This window comes from Paroedura picta, chromosome 3, assembly GCF_049243985.1.
Source record: "Paroedura picta isolate Pp20150507F chromosome 3, Ppicta_v3.0, whole genome shotgun sequence".
Classification (NCBI taxonomy): domain Eukaryota; kingdom Metazoa; phylum Chordata; class Lepidosauria; order Squamata; family Gekkonidae; genus Paroedura; species Paroedura picta.
Window position 1 is genome coordinate 149,115,160 of NC_135371.1, and position 21,917 is coordinate 149,137,076.

The 21,917-nt window shown below is 42.7% G+C and overlaps 2 protein-coding genes across 16 annotated transcripts in view; one reads left to right on the forward strand and one right to left on the reverse strand.

Annotated features, from left to right (window-relative positions):
- The window catches only part of LOC143833155 (uncharacterized), a 42,115-nt gene extending 29,867 nt beyond the window's left edge, over positions 1-12,248 (reverse strand). The window contains exon 1 of the mRNA XM_077328625.1: positions 11,793-12,248. The gene's annotated coding sequence lies outside the window, so the exon portion shown is untranslated. The remainder of the gene's footprint in view (positions 1-11,792) is intronic.
- A 48-nt stretch (positions 12,249-12,296) lies between these two features.
- LARP4 (La ribonucleoprotein 4) overlaps positions 12,297-21,917 on the forward strand; it is a 35,677-nt gene continuing 26,056 nt past the window's right edge. For 3 of the 15 annotated variants that reach the window (XM_077328643.1, XM_077328645.1, XM_077328650.1), the window contains exons 1-2: positions 12,302-12,436; positions 21,693-21,840. In XM_077328643.1, the coding sequence (XP_077184758.1) occupies positions 12,419-12,436; positions 21,693-21,840 (166 nt within the window). In that variant the 5' untranslated portion in view covers positions 12,302-12,418. Of the gene's footprint in view, positions 12,437-12,873; positions 18,102-21,225; positions 21,353-21,692; positions 21,841-21,917 lie in introns of those variants that run through there. The other 12 variants (XM_077328649.1, XM_077328636.1, XM_077328641.1 and 9 more) reach the window with 12 other exon arrangements.

Consider the following 21,917-nt stretch of genomic DNA (forward strand, 5'->3'; position numbering starts at 1 on the left):
ATCCATGAAAACATTTGCTAAAAATGATGGAAATAATCAAAAGACTGACTTCCATCCACCACCTTTTCAAGATGCTTCAGTAATATCAGATGATCAGTTCAGCAGATAAATCCAAAAGTATTAATACAGAAACATCATCCTGTTCCATTTGTGGACACAGACCAACCACTGAAACAATCAGGGGCTTTACGCACCGGGATCTTTGTTGCAAATTGGTCACTGAATGAAAAATCGCCATTTAAAATAGTGGAATTCGTCGTTATGCATACCTGCCTTTGTAGTGGAATCCAGTTGCGTTTTGTAGCGTTTCCCACAGCTTCCGGTCTCGGCAGAAAAGGAAGCGCTATTGCCAAGCTCGTCCCGCCCCTGGCCGTCAAGCAGCCAATGGGCAGCCGTTAGCATGCTCCCAAACAGCCCCTTTCCCTTTAAGAAAGGTTTAAAAAAAAAAAAACAGACCCATTGTAACGAATCTGTGTAGATTCGTTGCAACGGAGAGACCCATCCAGCTGCCTAATGTGAGCTGTCGTTTGATCGTATGATCGTTGCCACGCTGCCTCGAGTGATAAAAAAAAATCCCCCCCCCTCTCATGGGCCCGATTTTCGGCTGAATTAATGTGTAAAAAATAAAGGGACTTTATTTCAGCAAACGGGCTTTTATGTGGTTTGTGCTTAGTGACTAAAGGTGAAGGACTGAAGCCAGGGAAGCCTCTAAACAGAAAGAGGCTCGCTGGTGCGTTTATCCCCGCTCGCTCGGAGAAAAAAAAATGGTGATCGCTTCGCCGGAAGTTTGGAGGACAGGCTCAGGAGGAGGGACTTTGAAGAAACCGCAACAATGTTAACGCACAGGTCTTTTTCGCTAGTGTTGCAGATTGGTTGCAAGAGTGTAGCGCTTTCCGGAGGGTGAATCCACTTTTTGGGATTCCCCTGAAAGCGCTACAAGGAAGCGCTTTTTGCAGATTGGTTTCAGGTGTGTGGCAGATTGTCTACGACATCGTGCGTTATGGCAAATCAATAGCGTTTCCAATTGGCAACCATTGTGCGATTTTGAAGCCGTGCAAAAAGCCCCTCAGAGTTGGCTTGGTTGTTCTAAACCTGGGTCTGGAGCCAAATTCAAATGGGTTAAGGGCAAACGAATCATTCATATTTGCTCTGCTCCCCCCCCCCCCCCCACATTGGGCCAGTGCAAATCTTCCTGTTAACCTGTGTCTCCTTGACAAAGAACTTCAGGAGCAAAAAATATGTCACTATACAAAAGTTCCGAAGTAGAACAATGTGATAATGGTTTATCATTGAACACGAATTTCCCAGAAAATTGTTGTTTTCAGTATTAAAGCTCCCACACTGCCATGAACAACAATGTCAACAGTTTTGAGAACAGCCTACTCTGTCCCCACCACCAAATCCACTGTGGTGGTAATAACAGTTTGAGAATACATCTCAGGAGTAAGCCAAATAGACAAAAAGTTTGTTCAGGAATGTAGAGTATTCATGTACACTCATGCCTCTCATGGAATACCTGAAATTTGTATTAAAGAAACTGTTTTATTTTTTCTAAATTAAGAAACAGTTGTTTTTGTTCAAAGGAACAATGTTAAAAATAAGCAATGATATTTTTCAGAAATGTAAGTGTTCATTTTGTGGATTTTATAAATTGGTTACCGTTGGAACGCAAGTCACTTGATAACAAGAGGCACAATTAATAAATCTCCATGAGGCTATAGTGACTGCAAATTGCATTCTTCACTATTATTTCTAATATTCTCTGTATGACATTGATTTGTGGGAATGCAACTGGAACCTTTTCTGCTGTGGTGGTGTTGTGCCAGGCTGCTGCTGGGTGTTTGCAATGGTGCAGTTCGCCACACCGCTTCCTGTGTCCCCATGGGGGACCATTTTTAGTGGCACACCCTATCCGTCCCAGATTTCTGCCTCCACACAAGGCAGCTGGGGCGGAAAGGTTCTGCCACACGGGGGGTGGGTGTGGCAGGGACCGTTCCCTCCCCCCTCCCATTTCGGAATGTGATAGTAATACAGCATTCCTAAATGAAAAAATGCCCCAGGCGTCTCAGCAGTGCTGTGCAGCACCACAGAGCCACCTAGCGCATTCCCTTGCCATGAGGCAATGACAGGCCTGGGCTGGTGCTGATATCATGTGGAAGCAGCTATTAGCCCCGCAACCAGATGAGAGCCGGCCCAGGCCTAATTCCCTGTGAGGAAAAGGTCCTGGGGGATACAAATTCCACAAGATCGTCAGCATTCTTTTTTTTTTTTAATTTTATTATTTATTATTATATAAAGCATTTACAGAAAAGTAAAAGAGGAAAAAAAACGACCAGCTGATATGGTTTGCCATCCTCTTTTAACACACATATTCAGTTCCCATCACATATTAATCCTAATCTAGAAGTTTTTACCATTTTGCTTAACGAAATGATTGTTAATACACATGAGAGTATAATCTGTTATAAGAATATATTCTATTATTATCTTAAATGATATAAGGTCAGTCCAGTCCCCTTCATATATTGGCCCTGACCTAAGAGTTACTGCTGCTGTCTTGTTAAGGTAAAGGTAAAGGTATCCCCTGTGCAAGCACCGAGTCATGTCTGACCCTTGGGGTGACGCCCTCCAGCGTTTTCATGGCAGACTCAATACGGGGTGGTTTGCCAGTGCCTTCCCCAGTCATTACCGTTTACCCCCCAGCAAGCTGGGTACTCATTTTACCGACCTCGGAAGGATGGAAGGCTGAGTCAACCTTGAGCCGGCTGCTGGGATCGAACTCCCAGCCTCATGGGCAAAGCTTTCAGACGGCTGCCTTACCACTCTGCGCCACAAGAGTCTTGTTAATACATATGAAGTATAGTTTGCCATCCTCTTTTAGCATACATATTAGCATACATATTCAGTTCCCATCACATATTGATCCTCATCTAGAAGTTATTACCATCTTTCTTAGCAGAGTAATTGTTGATACATATGAGAGTATAATCTATTATAAGAATATATTATATTATTGTCTTAGATAATATAAAGTCAGTTCCCTTCATATATTGGCCCTGACCTAAAAGTTACTGCTGCCGTCTTTCCCACAGGAGACCAGGAGAATGCTCCACTGTTCATCACATCCTTCAGGTGGTCGCAGAAAATGAAATTGTATTTTTTCCCACAGTGACGCCTGATGATTCCTGCATAAAGTATTTCTGGTTGTCCTTCTGTCAGGGCCAAAGAAGTCTCTTGCTTGATTCTTGCTTGCAGTCGCCTTTAAGTAGGCTCTGTATATTTTGTCAATCCGGATCTCTTCCTCTGGTCGCACAGAGATATCTCCTGATAGCTTCCTGCGTGCTGTCACCTTTGAATAGACTCTGTTTATTTTGTTGATCCAAATCACTTCCTGCTCTAAATAGACTTCCAGGTTTTCGGTGCTTTCCTTCCTTAAATCTGTTTTCCCAAGTTCTTCCAAGGTGCTTTTGATTTTTACGTCCCTAGCTCTTTCCCCCTCCTGTTGATTAACTTCCAGACATTGAATTCTCGTTTGAAGTATTGTTGGCTGAGTTGTGTTTTCATCAGCTGTTTTTTCCAAACCGTCGGTTCTGTCTAAAAGCCCTTTCTTAGTCTTTTGGATTTCCTTTTCCACCTTGTTGACTGCTTTCAGTATCTTTGAGTTCCCTTCGCATAACAAATGGAAAAGCTGTGCCTTAGTTAATTTTTCCATAGTTCTAGGCAGTCACAAACTATAAACAGAAAGTCTCGTGAGGTCTCGCGGGAGCACGAGCGATCCAAAATTATCAGTTTGTCGATCTCTGTATCAAGTCAGCGTCCCCCACTGAACTCTCTCCAACAAAACTTTAAAGTCTCTCTTTTCTTTAAGCTCTCTCTTTGTTTGATTAGTGAGTGTAATTAGCTGGGAGCCTCCCACTCAACGAAAGAATTCACTTGTAAATTGGTTGAGGAGGGGCGGGGAAGAGCTTGTGGGGAAAAAAAGGAAAAACCAGAAAACTCACGGTCTTTACTGTTGCAGACTTCGGCTCCTGTCAGTCTGGGAAGAATGTAGGGTCAGCTGGTCGTTTCAGGCTTAGAAAGTTATTTACGACAAGGGCGCCATCATGACCTTGAGCACATGCCGCAGCGATCCGGAGAACTCAGTCTCCACGGATCTGTAGGACCCTCAGGATGCCGTTCCTGGTTCCTGGGGCGACCGGCGAGCAAGATTTGCGTATCTGCTCAGGTCTGCCAGGTGCAGTTGCTCCTGACCCTCAGCATGGCTTAAGAGCCGGGCAGAAGCCCAGCTAGTACGGCGCCATCTTCAGTCGTTTCCCCCAAGATCGTCAGCATTCTTATGCTGTTCTTTGCACTGGCTGTAAAGGGCAAACAGTTTTTATTTATGGTGCTGTTGATCTGCTAATCATGATGAAATTGCTATTTAAGAATAATATGTAGATTTCTTATTTGTAAACCTCTGTTCTAATGTAAATTAGCAGAGCAGCAGCAGCATGTGAAAACCAATAAGTACTTGCTAACAAATATGTAGATCAGTGAAACAGTACAATTCAAGCAGAGATAATTATTTTATTAGATTTTTATGGTAGAACGTAGAAAGTTGATGGGAAAATATATAATTGACATAAGTAAAGAGGGAAACAATTGGGAACTAGTCACAAATAGACGGTCAATTTACAGAATATTTGAATGCATGCATAAAATAATCCCAACTCCACATTGAGTACTTTACCATGCATTAACTGAAACTTTGTCCTAGCATTTTGCCCACAAATTTAAGCCTTGCCACAAGCCTACAATTAAGATGAACTTCCTTTGCCAGAGACAGTTTTTTCAGGAGCTTCCTTCAAAAGAGAGAAGAAATTCACTTCTACCTGAGAGTGTTTGACCCAGTCCTTCTTTGCTACCATGCCATAGATCTGTCTGATTCAGGATGAGTTTTCCACCACCAGCAGATACGTTGTCTACCTACATGTTTCAGTCACTTGTACACTATGGAGAAAGGCATCTACTAGATCTGATCACTTCCAGACAACTGTACCCTATCTATCAATCCCAACAATTATCTCATCCAGGACTTGTCAAAGGAAAGGTTTCACGAGATGCCCCACAGCATTCTGGAATTCTATCAGATTAATTATTTACTGTGGGTATAACTAAATAACTGCTCCTTCAAAAGAAAGTTTTACATTCAACTGAGCCTTCAGCAGATAGTATGGCATTTGTTTTAATCTCACCCTCCTGGCCCAATCATCAGCATCTTGCTTAGTACAAAAAAGTAGATTCAGTGCAACTTGTCTCCAGTGCACCTTTTCATAGGCTTCCCAACCTATCAGCACACCTGCTGAGGACTTGAGCCTCTCGCTATGGGAGTAGCTGTATCATCTCTGGGTGTCCTACTGGTGTGCTGTGTTACCCTTGCCTGGATTCAAAGCCTTGCTTGGTGTGTTGTTGTCATGGGTTGGTAATCCTGGATATTGGCACCAAGATTCTAGGTCAGCATTCCCCACAGTGTAAGCATGAATCAAGATGAACCCAACATCTGGCACCAGGACAATATTTATTTTGTTATAGGACAAAGTTTGAGTTCACCTTTAAGACCAACAAAGTTTAATTCTGGATATAAACTTTTATGTGCGTGCATTTTATTTTATTTTATTTATAGAAGATTCAGTTGGGTAGCTGTGTTAGTCTGAAGCAGCAAAACAAAGTCTGAGTTCAATGGCAAGACAAACAAAATTTTATTCAAGCATAGACTTCTGTGTGCATGCATACAATTACTAGTCCATACATATAGGTAGAGGGTGAACACTAAATTAGCATACAGGATAATGGAGATATTTAACAGATTCAAGGACCAAATGAGAAAACAAGCTTAGTTTATTTGGGTTTAATTTGGGTCACATGGAAAACGCGGAGGGGGAAGAAGCGAAGCAAACCGCTTATGCACGGGACAGGACGCAATGGCGGCAAAACCCAGAGTAACCGATTATGCACGCGGCGACCCCCGTGCCGCTTCTGGTTGCGCCCCGGTCACCCGGAAGCTGTGCTTTCTTCCATGTTTCGCTAACGCAGCTTTTTCGGCGGCATGCACCGAATCTGCGGCCGGTTGCAGCCGGCTCCGTGCATTATCGGTGATTTTAGTCGCAGCCATTCCACCCTGAATGTGCGCTATCCCCTCCGTGCATGATGGGCCTATATGATGTTGTTGTTGTTAGTTGCGAAGCTGTGTTCGACCCATCGCAGCCCCATGGACAATGATAGCCAATACTTTAAATTGAGTCTGGTGGCCATAATTTCCTGACCCTGGCTCAAGAAAATTACCTTAGCATGGATTATGAAGTTGCCCCAGAACAACAACCTGTGGGTGCTCAATACCAGATCTGAGATCATCTTGTTAGCAGGCAGACTTCTCCTTTCACTGAGGGACAGTTTATACACACCTAGAAACACTCTTCCTTTCAAATTGTGTTAAAATATTTACTAATCACTGTCTGACCAAAATGACACCTATAATAACTGTCAGCCAATTCATAATTGTAAACTGCACAGTTTGCCCCAAGCAGGACACCAACACGGATGCCAATCTCCAGATGTCTGTACATAATAGTTTAGCTTTTGAGAATGAGAGGCTTATTCACTAACTACCTCCTTCACAACTCAGAGAAATGCAAAATTTAGGACAACAGGGTCCCCAGGGACTAGCAACTAATCTTGTCAATTTCTCTTCTCTCTCACCCATCAATCTGATTTTGCGATTTCTAACACCTTTTTCAAACTTAATAGCTTCCGGTCCTGTACTCAAAATGGTTGTCAAGAACCATTCTTCATTCATAGGCAATCTCAGGTAAAGCAATATAGTCACTGTCTATCACCTAGGAAATCATTGAGATTCCTCCAGGAACACAGTGGCCATTTCCGCACAGAAGGGTAAAATGCGGGTGGCTTCCTGCTGGCAAACCTGGGATGGTAAATCTCACATTTGCAGCCTGCCTCACGGGGAGACCACTCTCACATTTCCCCTTGCCCCATCAAGGCTTTTTGCCTCCTGATGAAGCTGCAAGGGAAAACAAGCCGAACTTCTTCTCCCCCTCTTTGGTTTGTCAATCACAGCAAGCCACTAATCACAGCACAGCAGTTATCTTGTGGACTGAAACTTTCTTCCCCCACAGCCCCCAAAGTATATTTTAAAGGCACTTCCACAATGCTATGCGGTAATGCCACAGCACAGATGCATCTTTAATAAAATCAACACTGCCCAGTTGCTATGGAGTAATGCCAGAACAATAACGCATTTCCCCCCATTTTGGAATTCTAATGTATTTTTGCAGTTTATATCTGTCTGGATAAATTTCTGAGATGCTGCACATTGTCCCTGGAGCCCAAGAAGATATTTTGTGCTAATGGATGGCTTTAAATCAAGCTGCTCAGACCCTTGTATGATCGGGACAAGGCATCCAGATCACCTCCCCCCTTTCCCATTTCCCACCGCCTGAAAAGCCATTTGACTGAAGTTAATCTGACCTAAAAACGTCTGACCTAAAAATATCTGGTGGTCCCCCATAAACCATACCCTCCATTATCTGAAGGATTCTGAACTCCCTAGATGTTGTTCTATTGAAATTGTTCAATTAATTAATTATAGTAATCTGTTAAACTTATATATATTGTTCGAATTGTTACTGATGTGTTGTGCCTGTTATTTAATATATGATGTTTTATGTATCCCACAATGTTCCATGTAAACTGCCCTGGGCTGTAAGGGAAGGGAGGTATAAAAATCTAATAAAAAAAAAAAAATAGAAGACAAACAGAGCTGTTTTTGCCTGCCTGAGTTCTCAGAAGGCTGGGCAGGTAACTGAAGCCTAAAAAGACATTTTGTGCTAATGGTTGGCTTTAAATCAAGCCAAGCAGAAATCTGTATGATCAGGAGAACGATGCTGGATCAACCACCACCCCTTTTCCAGCTCATTCCCCACCGCCAGAAAACAGAAACCGGGCTGTGTTTTGCCTGCTTTATCCCAAGAAGACAATGGACACTGTAAAGATTATTTTATTTCACCTTGGATAATGTAGGTTTGCGCTCCCACCACAACATGGACTGCACAGTTTTTTTTTAAATACTCAAAGCAGAAAATGGAGAGGGAAGGTCAGGACAAAGCTGGCCAGTATCATGCGTTTCCCCTCCATATGGAATTATCCCTGGTTGCTCATGGGTGGTTTGCATGATTTAAGATGGTAAATCCAGTTTTCTGGATTCCCAAAATTGCAATTTAAAAAATGGCCAAATTTTCCCAGCTACTGGACAGCCTCGGGATGTTGGCTCTATGACGGAGCTTAAACAGTTCCGCAGGGCCTGCAAGGAGGAGCTCTTCTGCCAGGCATTTGATTGAGACCAGACATAACCAACAGTGACCAAAGGGCCCCTGCTCCCCCCCCCGAACACCACCTGTATACTCTGGACCTGTTTGTATTGTTGCACTGTTGCATTGTTTATTGGTTTTACTGTTATATTGTTATATGGTTACTACTATTAGTTATTATTGTATGGTTATTCAAATGTTATAGACTTTTCCATGTATTGTACTTATGTTATTATGTAAACCGCCCTGAGCCTCCGGGGAGGGCGGTATATAAATATAATAAATAAATAAATAAATAAATAAGTTGTCAACATGCAAAAACATCCAGGAACATTTTCCTTGTATGGAAATGGCCAACATCATCCAAATAAGGCTGGCCTCACCACTAGGGGAGGAAGGGAGAAGGAAAACTGAAGATCAGGTCTAGCCATAAAAGCACCCCCATTGGGATTTTAGATGGGGGCATAAAGTATAATGTTTTAAAAGTTTAACTATTGTATTTGTTTTTATGTTGTTGCCCACCCTGAGTGCTAGAGGGGCAGGATATAAATAAAAAAATAATTATTAATTATTATTGTCCTCCAGACAAACCCATCATGTTTCCCAAAGATATCAGCAGCATTTTTTTCTGGGGGCTAACATGTCAGCATTGCCCTGGAGAACATTTTCTCTATAAAGTATGGACATCTGCTGTGTTCTGGGCACCATACATACACCCCTACTTGCATGTAGGTCCTCCTCCTCCTTCACTCCATAAAATGCTGGTCATTTTAGACCTCTCTTCACATTGTGATTAGTGAATATCACCTTTCCCAACAATACTATTTTCTTAACCAAACCTGTTTGTGTGTTTCAGCATGTTCTCTCTGTATTTGCTGTATTCCTTTAATTCCTCTTACTAAAAAGCATTCCAGTTTAACACCTGACTGGTTGTGCTGAGTTTCTGTAAGAGAACCATTCCTGTAAACTTTGATGGAGACCCCAAGTTATCCCTCTCACTACATTTCTGATTAAAAGCTTATTTTCCCAACTAAATTAGTAGGCCTCCAATTAGGGTAACAATCTCTGCCACCTCAGCCAGAGCATCTGAGGGACTGAACACATGAAGCTGCCTTATACTGAATCAAGACATTGGTTTATCCAAGTCAGTACTGTCTATTCAGTCTGGATGTGGCTCTACAGAGTATCAGGCTGTCCTTCATATCACCTATAACCTGACACTTTGAACTAGAGATGCCAGGGATTGAACCTGGGACCTTCTACAAGCAGATGCTCTACCACTAAGCCTTGGCCCCTAGTGTTAATTTGATGGTGAACTAGCAGATCTAACCTATTCCTGGAGCACAACATAGTATCTACTATTCAAACTTGCATTTGATATCTAGAAAGAGGGAAAAAATATTGCAGCTCCCCCTCTGTGCTTCAGTTTAGGGTTAACAAAGAAAGACAGACTCAGCTGGAGATAAGTGGGATAAAGTAGAGGCTATGTAAAACAGAATTTTTCAGAAAGACATTTATATAAAGGACATGGGTTTACGTCTTAATAAATTGCCATTTCTATTGATGTAAAACCATGTTCTGCATTGCTTAACATGCCATATTTAACACTGTTCAAATGGTAGCTCTATTTCAAATCTCTGCACTTCCTAGTCCAGTTACATTACTTATTAGATTAGATGTGTCACCCTATTGATTTTATTGATTTATATTGTATAAATTCACCTGGAGTCTCCATGAGAAAGACAATATAAATAATGTAAATAAATAAGGTCAAAATGGGGAATAAGGAAACTCACACTAGTGTGAACGGGACTGTGACTCTGTGGAAGAACATTTTGATGTCTCTTTGTCTTATCTCCCTTCAGCAAGTTTTCTTAGAAGACTGGCATATACAAGAACAACTCTGCTGAATCAGTGATCCATCTAATCAGCAACCTGTTTTGCACAGCAACCAATCGATTGCCCTGGTGGGCCAATGACAGAGCATAAAATCTGTTTGATACTGTCTGGTATTAAAAGATTAGGTTCCTCTTAATATGGTTTCAATGGCTTTAGTTTCAATGGCTGGTAACCAATGATGAAACTCTCCTCCATGAATCTGTCTCATCTTGTTCATAAAATCACCCTTGCTCATGGCCAGGTTTGGAATGTAGCTGTGTCAGAAGATAAATTACGGGCAAGATTATAAAAATGAATTGTATTTATATCATTGTGGAACAAACATCCAAGATAACATTGAATTATATGTTTCTTTCCTTTTCCAAAAAAGAAATCAGAATGTAAAAATCTCAGTGAAGTGCAATAAGGATATTTTTAAACAACAAAGCCAACAACTCAAAGCAACTTGTTCTTGAACAAGATCTAAAGATAAGTATTAATTGGAATACTGCACAAGTTAAAACAAAAGGATGCATGTAGTAGACCCATGTCAGTTTTATTCCTAATTGTGTTTTCCCAAGAACATTTCTAGTGTGAGGGAAGAAAAATTAATAATTTTAAGAGACAATAATGTTGCCCTCTGTATCATGTGGAAAGACAGAATCTATAGTTCCCTAGATTGTGCCTTTCCTTTCTAAATCCCCTTACTATATGACAGGATAAGAGTAGTCTTTCCTGAACTTTCACAGTCATATAATCAAGTTGACCAGATTTTAACATTGGTAAAGCGGGACACCATTGACCGGGGGGGGGGGGGGGTCTTGATTAAAAATTTGGTTTATATGGAGCAACAAAAATTTTCATAGAATGCATATATTTTTTAATTTCAATTTAAGTACAATTTGCCAGCTGCTCCCAGATGTCCCTCCAAAAGTGGGACAATCTGGTCATCTTACGTTTAATACCTGCCCATCATAGCTTCTGCAACTGCACAAACATTTCAGCTGCTCTGAGTGCAATCACACCGCCTTGGCCATCATACAAAATATTACGGAGATCAAAGTAAAGTCGTGCGTCTGAATGCAGCAAAACCATGGCAAATGTGTTCCCAGTGCTTGATTTAAGGCCTGGCACTGCTCTAGCATTTCTGCAATCCTATGCACGGAAATAATTCCAGAGGGGCAGCCGTGTTAAGTCGGTAGTAGCAACGTTATTCCAAAATGACCATCGTGAGTGAGAGCACCAGATAGATGCACGATTATTCCCCACCCTCTTTCAAGCAGATGCAGACTTACTCGAGAGAAAGCTTCACTGAACATACGGAGATCTTTAGCTGACAGTACAGATGCAAAAGGTAAATGCTGAAAGGATAGCTAGAGCATCTTAGAGACCAAAAAGTTTTTTTTTTTTGGGGGGGGGGTATAGAAGATTTCGAGAGTTAAATCTCTGTCCGTCAGATACCTCGTCTCCAACCAACACGCCTGTCCCCAGAAACTACTCAAAATTGGCCTCAGCAGGAAACCCTCAGGCCCTATACCAAACAAGCAGTCTTACTCTCTCTCCCCCGTCCTTTCTCCTTTTCCCAGCAGAAACGAGCTCCGATTCGCGGAAGCCCACGCCAGAATAAACCTTGCCAGTCTTGAAGGTGCCGCCGCCCTTCGGCCTCATTCTAGAGCGCCTGCCTCCAAAATCCTCCCCACCCCCTTCGCGGAATGGTCCTTCCCAAGAGTCATGAATGGACAACGCCCCCTTCTTGCAAGGAATGGTACGTCCCTCGCGCACAAGTGCTCACGCAGCCGCCATTAACCCCGGCCGGTTAGGGCCGGCTTTTCTCTGCCATACACTTTCTGAGGCTAGTCAGCGTGCTCGCGGACCGGAAGCACTTCCACGGCTTGCCCCGGAAGGGGAGGAGCGCTGGACGAAGGGGGCTTGTCCCTGGTGGCGGACGGAGCAATAGTAGCGGCGGCAGGAGAGAGGCCGGAGGGTGGTGGAGGAGGAGGAGGAGGAGGCGGCGGCGAGGAAGAAGAAGGAGAGGGAGGCGGAGCCTCAGTGTCCTCGCGCGGCTACAGTGAAGTCGGGCGTTCGCTGCTGGCTGGGGGAGGAGAAGGAGGTCCCCGGGGGGGCCTGCCGGGATTGGGTCGGGAGGGTCGCAGACGCGGGGGGGCGGCTGGAGAGAGAAGATGCTGCTCTTCGTGGAGGTAAGGGAGCGGGGGGGGGGGCGGTGGTGAGCCACGTGACTTCTCTGGTGCCGCGCGCTCGCCCGGACGAGGGGGGGAGGGGATGGGACTGACACAGCAAATCCATTCAGGCAAAAAAAAAAAAAAAATCCTTCCCCCCCCCCAGAGGAAACTTTCATGGCGGGGGTAGAAGGTGCTGGTCGGCTGCCGGTTGGCGCTGACGGAGGGCGACGCGATCACGCGGCCGGCTGGGCGGTTAATGTGGGCGGCGGAGGGGGTCGGGGCGGGCGTTGCGGGTCCGCCAAGGGCAGCCCGTCTCGGGGGAGGCCTCTCCTGGGCGGCTCGGGCGGAGGGGCGCGTGTGGGCGACGGCAGGCTCCGGGCCCTGCAAGCGTGTCCTGGGCTGGGGAAGCGAGGCAGGCCTCGGGGGCGTTGAAAGGGCGTGGGGGGCGCGTAGGGGCGCCGGGGAAGTTTCCGCCTGGGTGCCCCTGTGCCCGGCCGGCCAAGCAGCGGGGAAAGGCCGCCTGGGTGAGGGGAGGGCTTGAAAGACACCGCAATGACCTTTCGCAAAAGTTGCTCTGGTGGCTGCTGCGTGGAACATGGCCGGGCACGTGTGAAGGTTACCCACCGATGGAGGCCCGCGCCGGGGAGGAAGGAAATCACACTCGACCATTTTTACCCCGCCTTATCTCCCCCCCTTTAAAAAAAAAAGCAAATTAGAGAGAACTCTTTCCCCCTCTTGCTTTTTAAATCTCAGACACAAGAAATAAATGCAAGGTAATCAGCTCTGCCTAGCTTTCTTTCTCCTAGCCTAATGCTTTGAGTGGATTTCAGATTGTATTGTTCTTATTGTAGAAATGTCAGACGAGCAAAGCTGCAATTTAACAACTTGGCGCTGGTTTAAGTGTGCTTACAAAGGAAGCATGCTTTTAACTAGGACTGGTGTAATTTCGCTATTCGAAGTGACTTGTGACGCTGACAATCTTGTTTTCCTGCCTTATTCTGAGTTCTTACCAAGGGTTGTGTTATGTACTTGAACTGAACAAAATATTTCTGAATGTTATAACAGTATATAAAGTGCTTGGAAGCTAAAAATGTTGTATTGTTAAATCTGTAAACTAACATATGGCATGAGCTTTCATGTTCTGCAAAGTCAAAGTTTGGAGTAATTTTTAAGATGAACTTTGTTTATAGTACCCATATGTTTTTCTGGCTAAAATAAATAGGGTACTTAAGTTGGAAGAATATAAATTACAATTTATTATTGTTTTCTTCAGCGTCTGAAATCAGTCTTCTGCATGTTCCTTTGGAAATACCTCCCACATCTATGTAGGGTTATAATCTATTAACATTGCGGCCTCATAATCTAATAAAATAGTATATTGGGAAAGGAACAAATGTTTAAAAGATAGTTTGGCTAAATTGACATATGTAGTTATGACCTTGTTTGCTGTGTAATAATGTCTCTTTTGTTTTATACCATTAGGGGCTTTTATTACCGCTATATTATTTAGTAGCAGGAAAGTTAACTTGCCCAGCATTCGGCTTTTGTTATTTCATTATTATTTTACTTTATATTTTATATTTTTTAAAAACATAACAGCAACCATACTTTGTGTACTTGTTATTGATCTCATTGTGCATCACGTACACATACATAGGTTTGAAGGCTAGGGACTAAAGTTACTGTGATTGAAGTGAATCTAAAAATGAAGTAATACTCTTAGCAATAAAATACTGTTATATTTAATTATTATATTAAGACTGGAATAACAAACTATGAGGAAAGGGAGTGAGGAGTCTGAGAGGTGGTTCATTCTTGTCTAAATTCTTCTACTGGAAAAACGGCATGTCTGTCTGTTGTAAGTCATCATTTATTAATACTAAAATCCTTTTGCAAGTATATAAGTTACAAAGTTAAAGTGCAATTCTGTGCACTGTTATTGCAGTCAGAACCTATTGATTTCAGTTGGCTTAGACCGGAGTGACACTGCAGTGGACTGCACTGTTAACATGTTATAGTTTCTTTCTGAAACTACTAAAAATGGAAAGATTAAACATGTGATCAGAGTTCGAAGCATTTTCTGATTGGCCCTTGTTTTGAGAAGAGACACTGGAAAGGCAGGTCAGTTCCAAATTTGTGCTATTGACACATTATTCAGTAGAGGTCATTAGGTCACAGGCATCTTCATAAATCAGTAGGTTATTCTCCTGCATTGTACGATTTAGTATCATATCTCTATATTGTACTGGAAGAAACTTTGTTTGGTGTATACTTACAGAAGTGGTGATTTGAACTTGCTAATTTGGAGTGTGGTAGCTCAACCTGAATTACAACAACATGGCTATCATGTTATTTCCTTATTAGATTTAGCTGAACAAATGTTTCAAGAAATAAGGACATTCTTGTTATAGCTATAAAGTCAGTATACTGTTGAGTGCCTGACACTGATGGCCTGCTTCCTCTTACTAGAACATGGGCAAGGGGTACAAGTTAAGACTAGATTTCTGTAAATAAAAGTATACATTGGACCCATCATGTACAGGTAAAGAAATATATAGTGCTCCCTATAATAACATGGTATAAGGGAAGCCAAAGCATGCAAACAGAAGGTTGTGGCTTCCTTTATTGAGTAATCCATGAGATAGATTGACTTAATAAAGGAAGCCACAGCCTTCAGTTTGACTGCCTTGCTCAGGGCTTATGTTAGGACATTTTGGAGGTCATTAATTCATAGGTCACCATAAGTTGGAAGCAGCGGTACCACTTACACACATTTTATTGGGTGCCCCTTTGAACATATTGCTCATATGCTGGTAACAAAAGCTACCATCATTTTATTGGAATAGTTTCCATGCAGTTACTTAATGCCTTTTTCAAAATCGCAAATTAGGTTTTTTTAAAGAGGTGGGTAATATTAAATCTATGAGTGCAGAAAGCTACAGCTGTATATTTCACTTTATTGTGCCCTGTTCTTATTGCATGGAGCTTGCTTTATTTTTCAGGTGGTTCCAAAGTGGCCCACCACTCAGGACCAGATCCTCTTATTTTCCATAGTTATTCTTATTGTGTGCCATAATTAATCTAACACTGAATATAGTTATTAAAATATAAATATGATTTAACCTTCCTTCTTAATGAAGGGGTCCAAATATGTCTGTCAGTTTTGATCCAGTGTCCTTGTTCACCCTCAGTAGCTTCCATAAATTGCAGTCTAGAAAACTTGATAATAATACAGATGATTATATTTTCTCTGAGTCAGGTTTGGGTAAGGGATTGACTTGCCCACATCTACACAATGTGGACTCTGAGACTTTCCCAGCATTTAATTTTTAACATTTAATTTTCTTATCAATCATGCTACTTTGTGCCTACACAATAGTTTTAGATTCAGCAAGAATATGATCTCAGAGCGGGATCCCGATATTTGATCTGAGGATTCCCCCTATGACAGCGGTTCTCAACCTTCCTAATGTCACGATCCTTTAATATAGTTCCTCATGTTGTGGTAACCACCAACCATAAAATTATGCAAGTGTTCTTTAACAGAAATGAAATTGAAATTGACCAATGGTATAAAGATCCATTGTTCCTAATTGTACATAAATTGTTTTTTTTTTCCTTTTTCCCGGGGTTTCTCAGTTCAGTTCTGCCTCTTGTCCCACCAATGCCAATCTCGCTCTTTTCCACTGCTCCAGAAAGACGAATGTTCTATCTCGATCTACCCCGCAAGGCTGTTGTGTGGCTCCTGCAGGAGGAGCAACATCAGTGGCGGCGCCCCTCTGGCCAAGCTGCTCACCCTGCTGCAACCCTGTGAAAGGGTCGTTCAACCCCCATAGGGATCCCGACCCCCAGGTTGAGAACCGCTGCCCTATGTGTTATCAGTTCTGGCACCTCACTCCCAAAGGTAGAAGGCTTGGCCTCTGGCTGGACAAGAAGGGTGGGATAATTAGGGGATTTATCTATCGCCTGCTGCCTTTGTTGTTGGTTGTCATAAGGGATGTTTTTATAGGGTTTTATTGTGTTTTACTCTTTTATTGTAAACCGCCGTGTGCCCACTGGGGGAACAGTGGTATATAAATTAAAATATAAAATACAAATAAATGTTGGGAAACCATGAGTGGTTCCAGATGGAAATTTACAAGAAGTTACTTAATTTTTGCAAAATTTATATCTCACAAGGGCCTTCAAAGTGCTAACAAATTGAAAACATACATTTAAATCACATCATAGCTCTTCAGTTAGGTGTGCAGGTTTTGTAATGGTATTTGTCCATACCTGCTGGTTCTGCTAGTTTGTTTGGCCTTGTAGCAAACGGCTTGGCAAAGCTCCCTTGTGGATTGTGGTATTCAATGTGCTGATTTAGTACGTGTAATTCCAGAAGCTTCCTCCAGAATTATCCAAAAGTATCCTCAAATGAAGTCCATAATTGTTCTTCTGAGCAGGTGGCAAGCAAATCATACTCATGAGAGCTGAAGAAGGCAAGTGATTAGTAAACAATAAATTTTATGCAGATCATATTTAATGTTGCTCATGCTTCCTTCTGGAAGTTTTTCTAATTATATTTGAGGCATAATTCTCAACAGGCTGTTTATCGAAAGGGAGATTTTTTTAGAATAATAGAGTTTATTGAAAGGGAGAGTTTTTAAGTGACACTCAAACCATTGTTCTAGATATTCCTTCTATGCACCATCTGTTCTGGAGCATGTTCTTGATAAATATTGTCTCATGAGGCGAGATCTGGTCACTACAAGCGAGGACTAATTCCATTAATGTTCTTTACTCTTATTACTGTGTTCTGACAAGCGACATGGGTACGGCCAAATGATCTGAGAAGGTTTTTGTATTAGCATTGCTTTGTTTCTGTAGTGATGCTAAAGTAGAGGAAATTATTGCAGCTTGTCAAAATCTGTAATATGAGAGGCTGTGCCATAAGGCCATATTTTTTTTACAAGGGTTTTATTGAATGACGCTGTGCTTTTTATGAGCACATTGCCTTGTTGGAATGTCTGAATACAACAAAATTATCAATAGCGACTAATAATCCATGACCAATGTAGCATTGTGGAGAAGAGAAAACCTTAAAAAGCGGAGAGGCAGCTTGAGGACAGTCAACACTAATGAAGTAGTGCTCCATACCCAATTGCAAGGCTGCTTGAGGGTAAAGATGAAGGCAGTCTGGTTGCCATTCTGGTATTACAGAGAACTATTTGGCAGGTCAGTTATCCTGTTAATATTTCTTTAGTTAATTGCTTTTCCCCATTACTTGTGACAGAACTTCAGAAGTTCTGTAAGGGAAATCTGTGGTGTTATTTCACATGTTTCTCTGTACAGCTGCTAAGAGACAATTTTGCCTTGATTCAGAAGATACTGTGCAGTGTTATAGTGCCTGAGAAACTTAAGGGAAGAAACTTGTTTGCCAGTATAACTGAATTTGTACACAACAGATAATATTTTGTAGGTGGTAGTTCAGCATATGAAGCTATACTGATGTTTAGAGCATGGTGGGGGCAGAATTGTATGTGTCCAGATTGCTTCCTTATGTCATGTTTTTTTTATTTTTTTCTGTTCTGTGGACAGGGTATGGTACTAAAACCACTCCTTGATGCTAGAGAGACTCCAGAAGGCTAAACTCTGGAAATTCAGCTTCATTATTCTCTGGCCTGTGCTTCTCTGTGGCAAGATGGTCAGTGTTTGTTCAGCATTATTATACTGTCCTAATAAAAGGCTTATTTGTTATGAGTGTACTTCTGTTGTTCATAGAAATGTTTATTTGAGAGAACAAGCTTTTGGATTTTTCAGTTTGGTACAGGACTTTGGACGTTTCTTTAGCTGAGGTCCGGTTCTTAAATGGCAGCACCAAACTTTAGAAATGCAAGCAATTGGGTGCCTGGGAGTTCTTAGTAATATCTGCAGTCTCATAACTGTGTAGTGCAATAAGTTTCTTGGTCAAGTCACAGAAGCTGGACATCCCTCTGAGCTCATTGGACCAGTGCCTGGAGGCTGTGGTGGGGGTGACTCAGCAACCTGAACCCTTTAAAGATAGTGGTCCTGTGGCTGAGGAAGAAAGGGTTAAATCAGGAAGTGTGCCTTTCCAGGTTGGACAGCATACATCTGGCAGCTGCACAATCGGCCAGGAATCTGGGCATGGCATCTTTTTGACCATGGAGGCGCAGTTCACAAGAATAGCACAGCTGGCATTTTTCCATCTTAGCCAAGTTACTAATGCCCTGTTTGGCCTCAGAGCACCTTGCTACAGTGATCCATGGAATTGTCACCTCCAGGCTAGATTACTGTAACACACTTTACATGGGCCTTCCCTTGTCTCTGATCTGGAAATTGCAGCTGGTCCAGAATTCAACTACCCAGGTTCTCACACAAACTACTGTGGAGAGCCTACAATTAGATCAGTCCATTGGCAGCTGCACTGTCTTCCAGTGAAATTCTGGATCTGGCTCAAGTTTTTGGTTCTGACCTTAAGTCCAGTGGTCCCCAACCTTTTTCCGGCTGGGGACCGGCGGGGCACTTGCCCCGCCCGCGAATGCCGGCCCAGCCCTGATTCCTTCTCCCCCCCCCCTCCCGCAGTAAGAAGCTTCCTGGGCCGCAAGCTTGCGGCCCGGGGAAGTTTTTTACTGCGGGGGGGGGGGCGCCCTGGCGGACCACAGGTTGGGGACCACTGCTTAAGGCCATTCGTGATCCAGGCCCTGGGTATCTGAAAAACCACCTGTCTGAGTAGAGAGCTACGATCAGCCAGTACCAACCAACTGAGAGTCCCTGGCCCCAAGGAAGTACACGTGGCTTCAACCCAGGCTTTCTCAGTCCTGGCCCCTACTTTGTGGAATGAACTGGCAGGGGAAATCAGGTCCCTGACAGAACTCACAGAGTTCCACATGGCCTGCAAAATGGAGCTCTTCCAACAAGCTTAGGCTTGAGGCCAGCAGAAGCCCACCAGTGCAAGCTGACGAGATCTACTTTATAAGCCTTCCTCCCCTTCCAAATGGGGCTTGTTATTGAATAATTTGTTTTATTAGCACTGAACTTATTTCTGTATACTTTGTAGCTGTACACTGCCCCAAGACAACTGGCTCAAGAGGGGCAGAATATATAAATAAATACACTGCAAGTTATATCTTTACATTTCATACACACAGCCTTCCTCAAGCTGTTCTTGGTCTTCATTGATGTTGCCCCATGGAGTATAATATGTATGCATAGTAATCTGTGCTTAATTTCTCAAGTTTAAGTGCTTATAATGGGATATTGTTAAAAGGGAAGGCTTACGTGTACACATTTATGTGATTATATTGTGACATAGTTTGCTCAGCCTCATTGACAGGTGGTAGCTGTGCAAAATAAACCTTTAGCATCTTCTAAACATCTGCAGTTTTTCCTTAAGTAACAGGACATACTATTTAGATATAGATTCAAGTGCAGTGTTGGTCTGAAGCAGCAGAATAAACCAAAAATCAGAGTCTAGTGGCACCTTAAAGGTAAAGGTATCCCCTGTGCAAGCACCGGGTCATGTCTGACCCTTGGGGAGACGCCCTCTAGCCTTTTCATGGCAGAATCAATACGGGGTGGTTTGCCAGTGCCTTCCCCAGTCATTACCATTTACTTTTAAGGCCTTACCTTTAAGGCCAACAAAGATTTATTCAATGCGTGAGCTTTTGAGTTCATAGTTTGAGGAAGAGTGCTTGCACTTGAAAGCTCATGCCTTGAATAAATCTTTGTTGGTCTTAAAGGTGCAACTGGACTCTGATTTCAATATAGTTTCCCCCATTTTACAGAGTTTAGATCATAATTCTGGTAATATTGTGATATATGCCCGCAGTGTCAAGGCATCTTTGCATATCTATTAGCTTTATTGTTAGAGCTGTCTGGGAAGTACTACTACTGAAACAAAAAACAGTATTAGAAATGCTGCAGAATTTAATTTACCACTTCAGCAATTTCTCTTGAAAAGCTGAGATCCTGACTAAACCTTTGGAAAGCTTTAGCATCCACAGTATGCTAAGAGCTTGTTTTGGTTTAGCTCACTGGGGTGAATTACAGTAGAAAAGTAAAACTTTTACAGAAATTTGAAAAATACTAGATACGACAACCTGTCATGAGGACTAGTGTAGAAATTGATAATATAGAATTAGGGTTATAACACTGAGAACTTCACCTGCTTCAGTTACTAAGGAAGCTCTGACAGTGGGGGGAAGAAAAGTAAAATATGTGTCTGTTGTACATTTTATCCAAATGCTAATTCATCACAGTCTGTAGAAAGTGGTTGCCTGAGTTCAAAAAGCGTACTTCTTTCAAAATATGGTTAGTAGTAGAATCTTTCCTAACCTAACAGGAGTTAAATCTGCTAGCATACCTTGTAGAACAACCGTCCATCTATTTAGAGCAGGGGTAGTCAAACTGCGGCCCTCCAGATGTCCATGAACTACAATTCTCATGAGCCCCTGCCAGCATTTGCTTGCAGGGCCTCATGGGAATTGTAGTCCATGGACATCTGGAGGGTCACAGTTTGACTACCCCTGATTTAGAGCATCGTGCTGTTCCAAACTTTGCTTTTATGAGATTTATATTTTGGGATTGAGAGAGGAGCAGTGCTTCAAATAGATACGTTTCAGGAGGAGGAGACAACATTGAGAATATTTTTTGTCACTTAATAAAACAAATACAGTAGAAGTGTTTTTATTCCACACCTGAATATCTGGGATACTCAGGAAGAACCACCAGGAGGACATTACTTCACCCCATCCCTGTGCCTTCAGGTGTACATGTGTGCTCTCTCTCCCCCTGTCCCCCAACTCCAGCTGGCCCGCTTGATGCCTTTGGCTGTTGCTAGGCTTCTGAGAGCCTGCAATATCATCCCTGGATATCTCCTTCCCCTTCTAGTCTGCTTTGAGCTGTTGGGAGGCATCTCTGTCAGAGGACTCCTGGGTAGGTGGATGCTTACTGTATTGGACCATTCCATGGCTGGGGGAGGAGGGAAGAGGAATGTTCCTGGCATGTGTGGGTGAGGTTGCCATGGGGTTCCAAAGGGGGATAGGGTTTCATTGCTGTGGCTTCTTCTGAGTAGGGATGGAACAACTTAAATATCTGGCATGTTTGATTAACCAGAAAAAAACCCATTCCCATGAAAGCCAGGTGACGAAACATTTGTTGTAGCTTTTAGACAAAATCTGGATGGCAAGCTGACTTTGAAAGAGGAGGTGTTCTCCAGAAGTACAAGATTTTTAAAAATGTTCTTAAATTTCTAATACACGTTGTGTTTTCTCAGCAGGTAACATCGAAAGGGGCCAGCTTAAATCCTAATGCAAAAGTATGGCAAGAAGGCATGCAGGGAAACTCAGAGGCTGCCCCAGGAACTAACAGCACTGAACATTCATGGCAAGAGACAGCAGCTGTGCCAGGAAGTTGTACAGAGGGTAAGCCGTCAAGACTGTACTTTGAAATGCAAACAGCAGCTTAATTCCTTGTTTAGTTAGGACCGTGGATGTAGAAC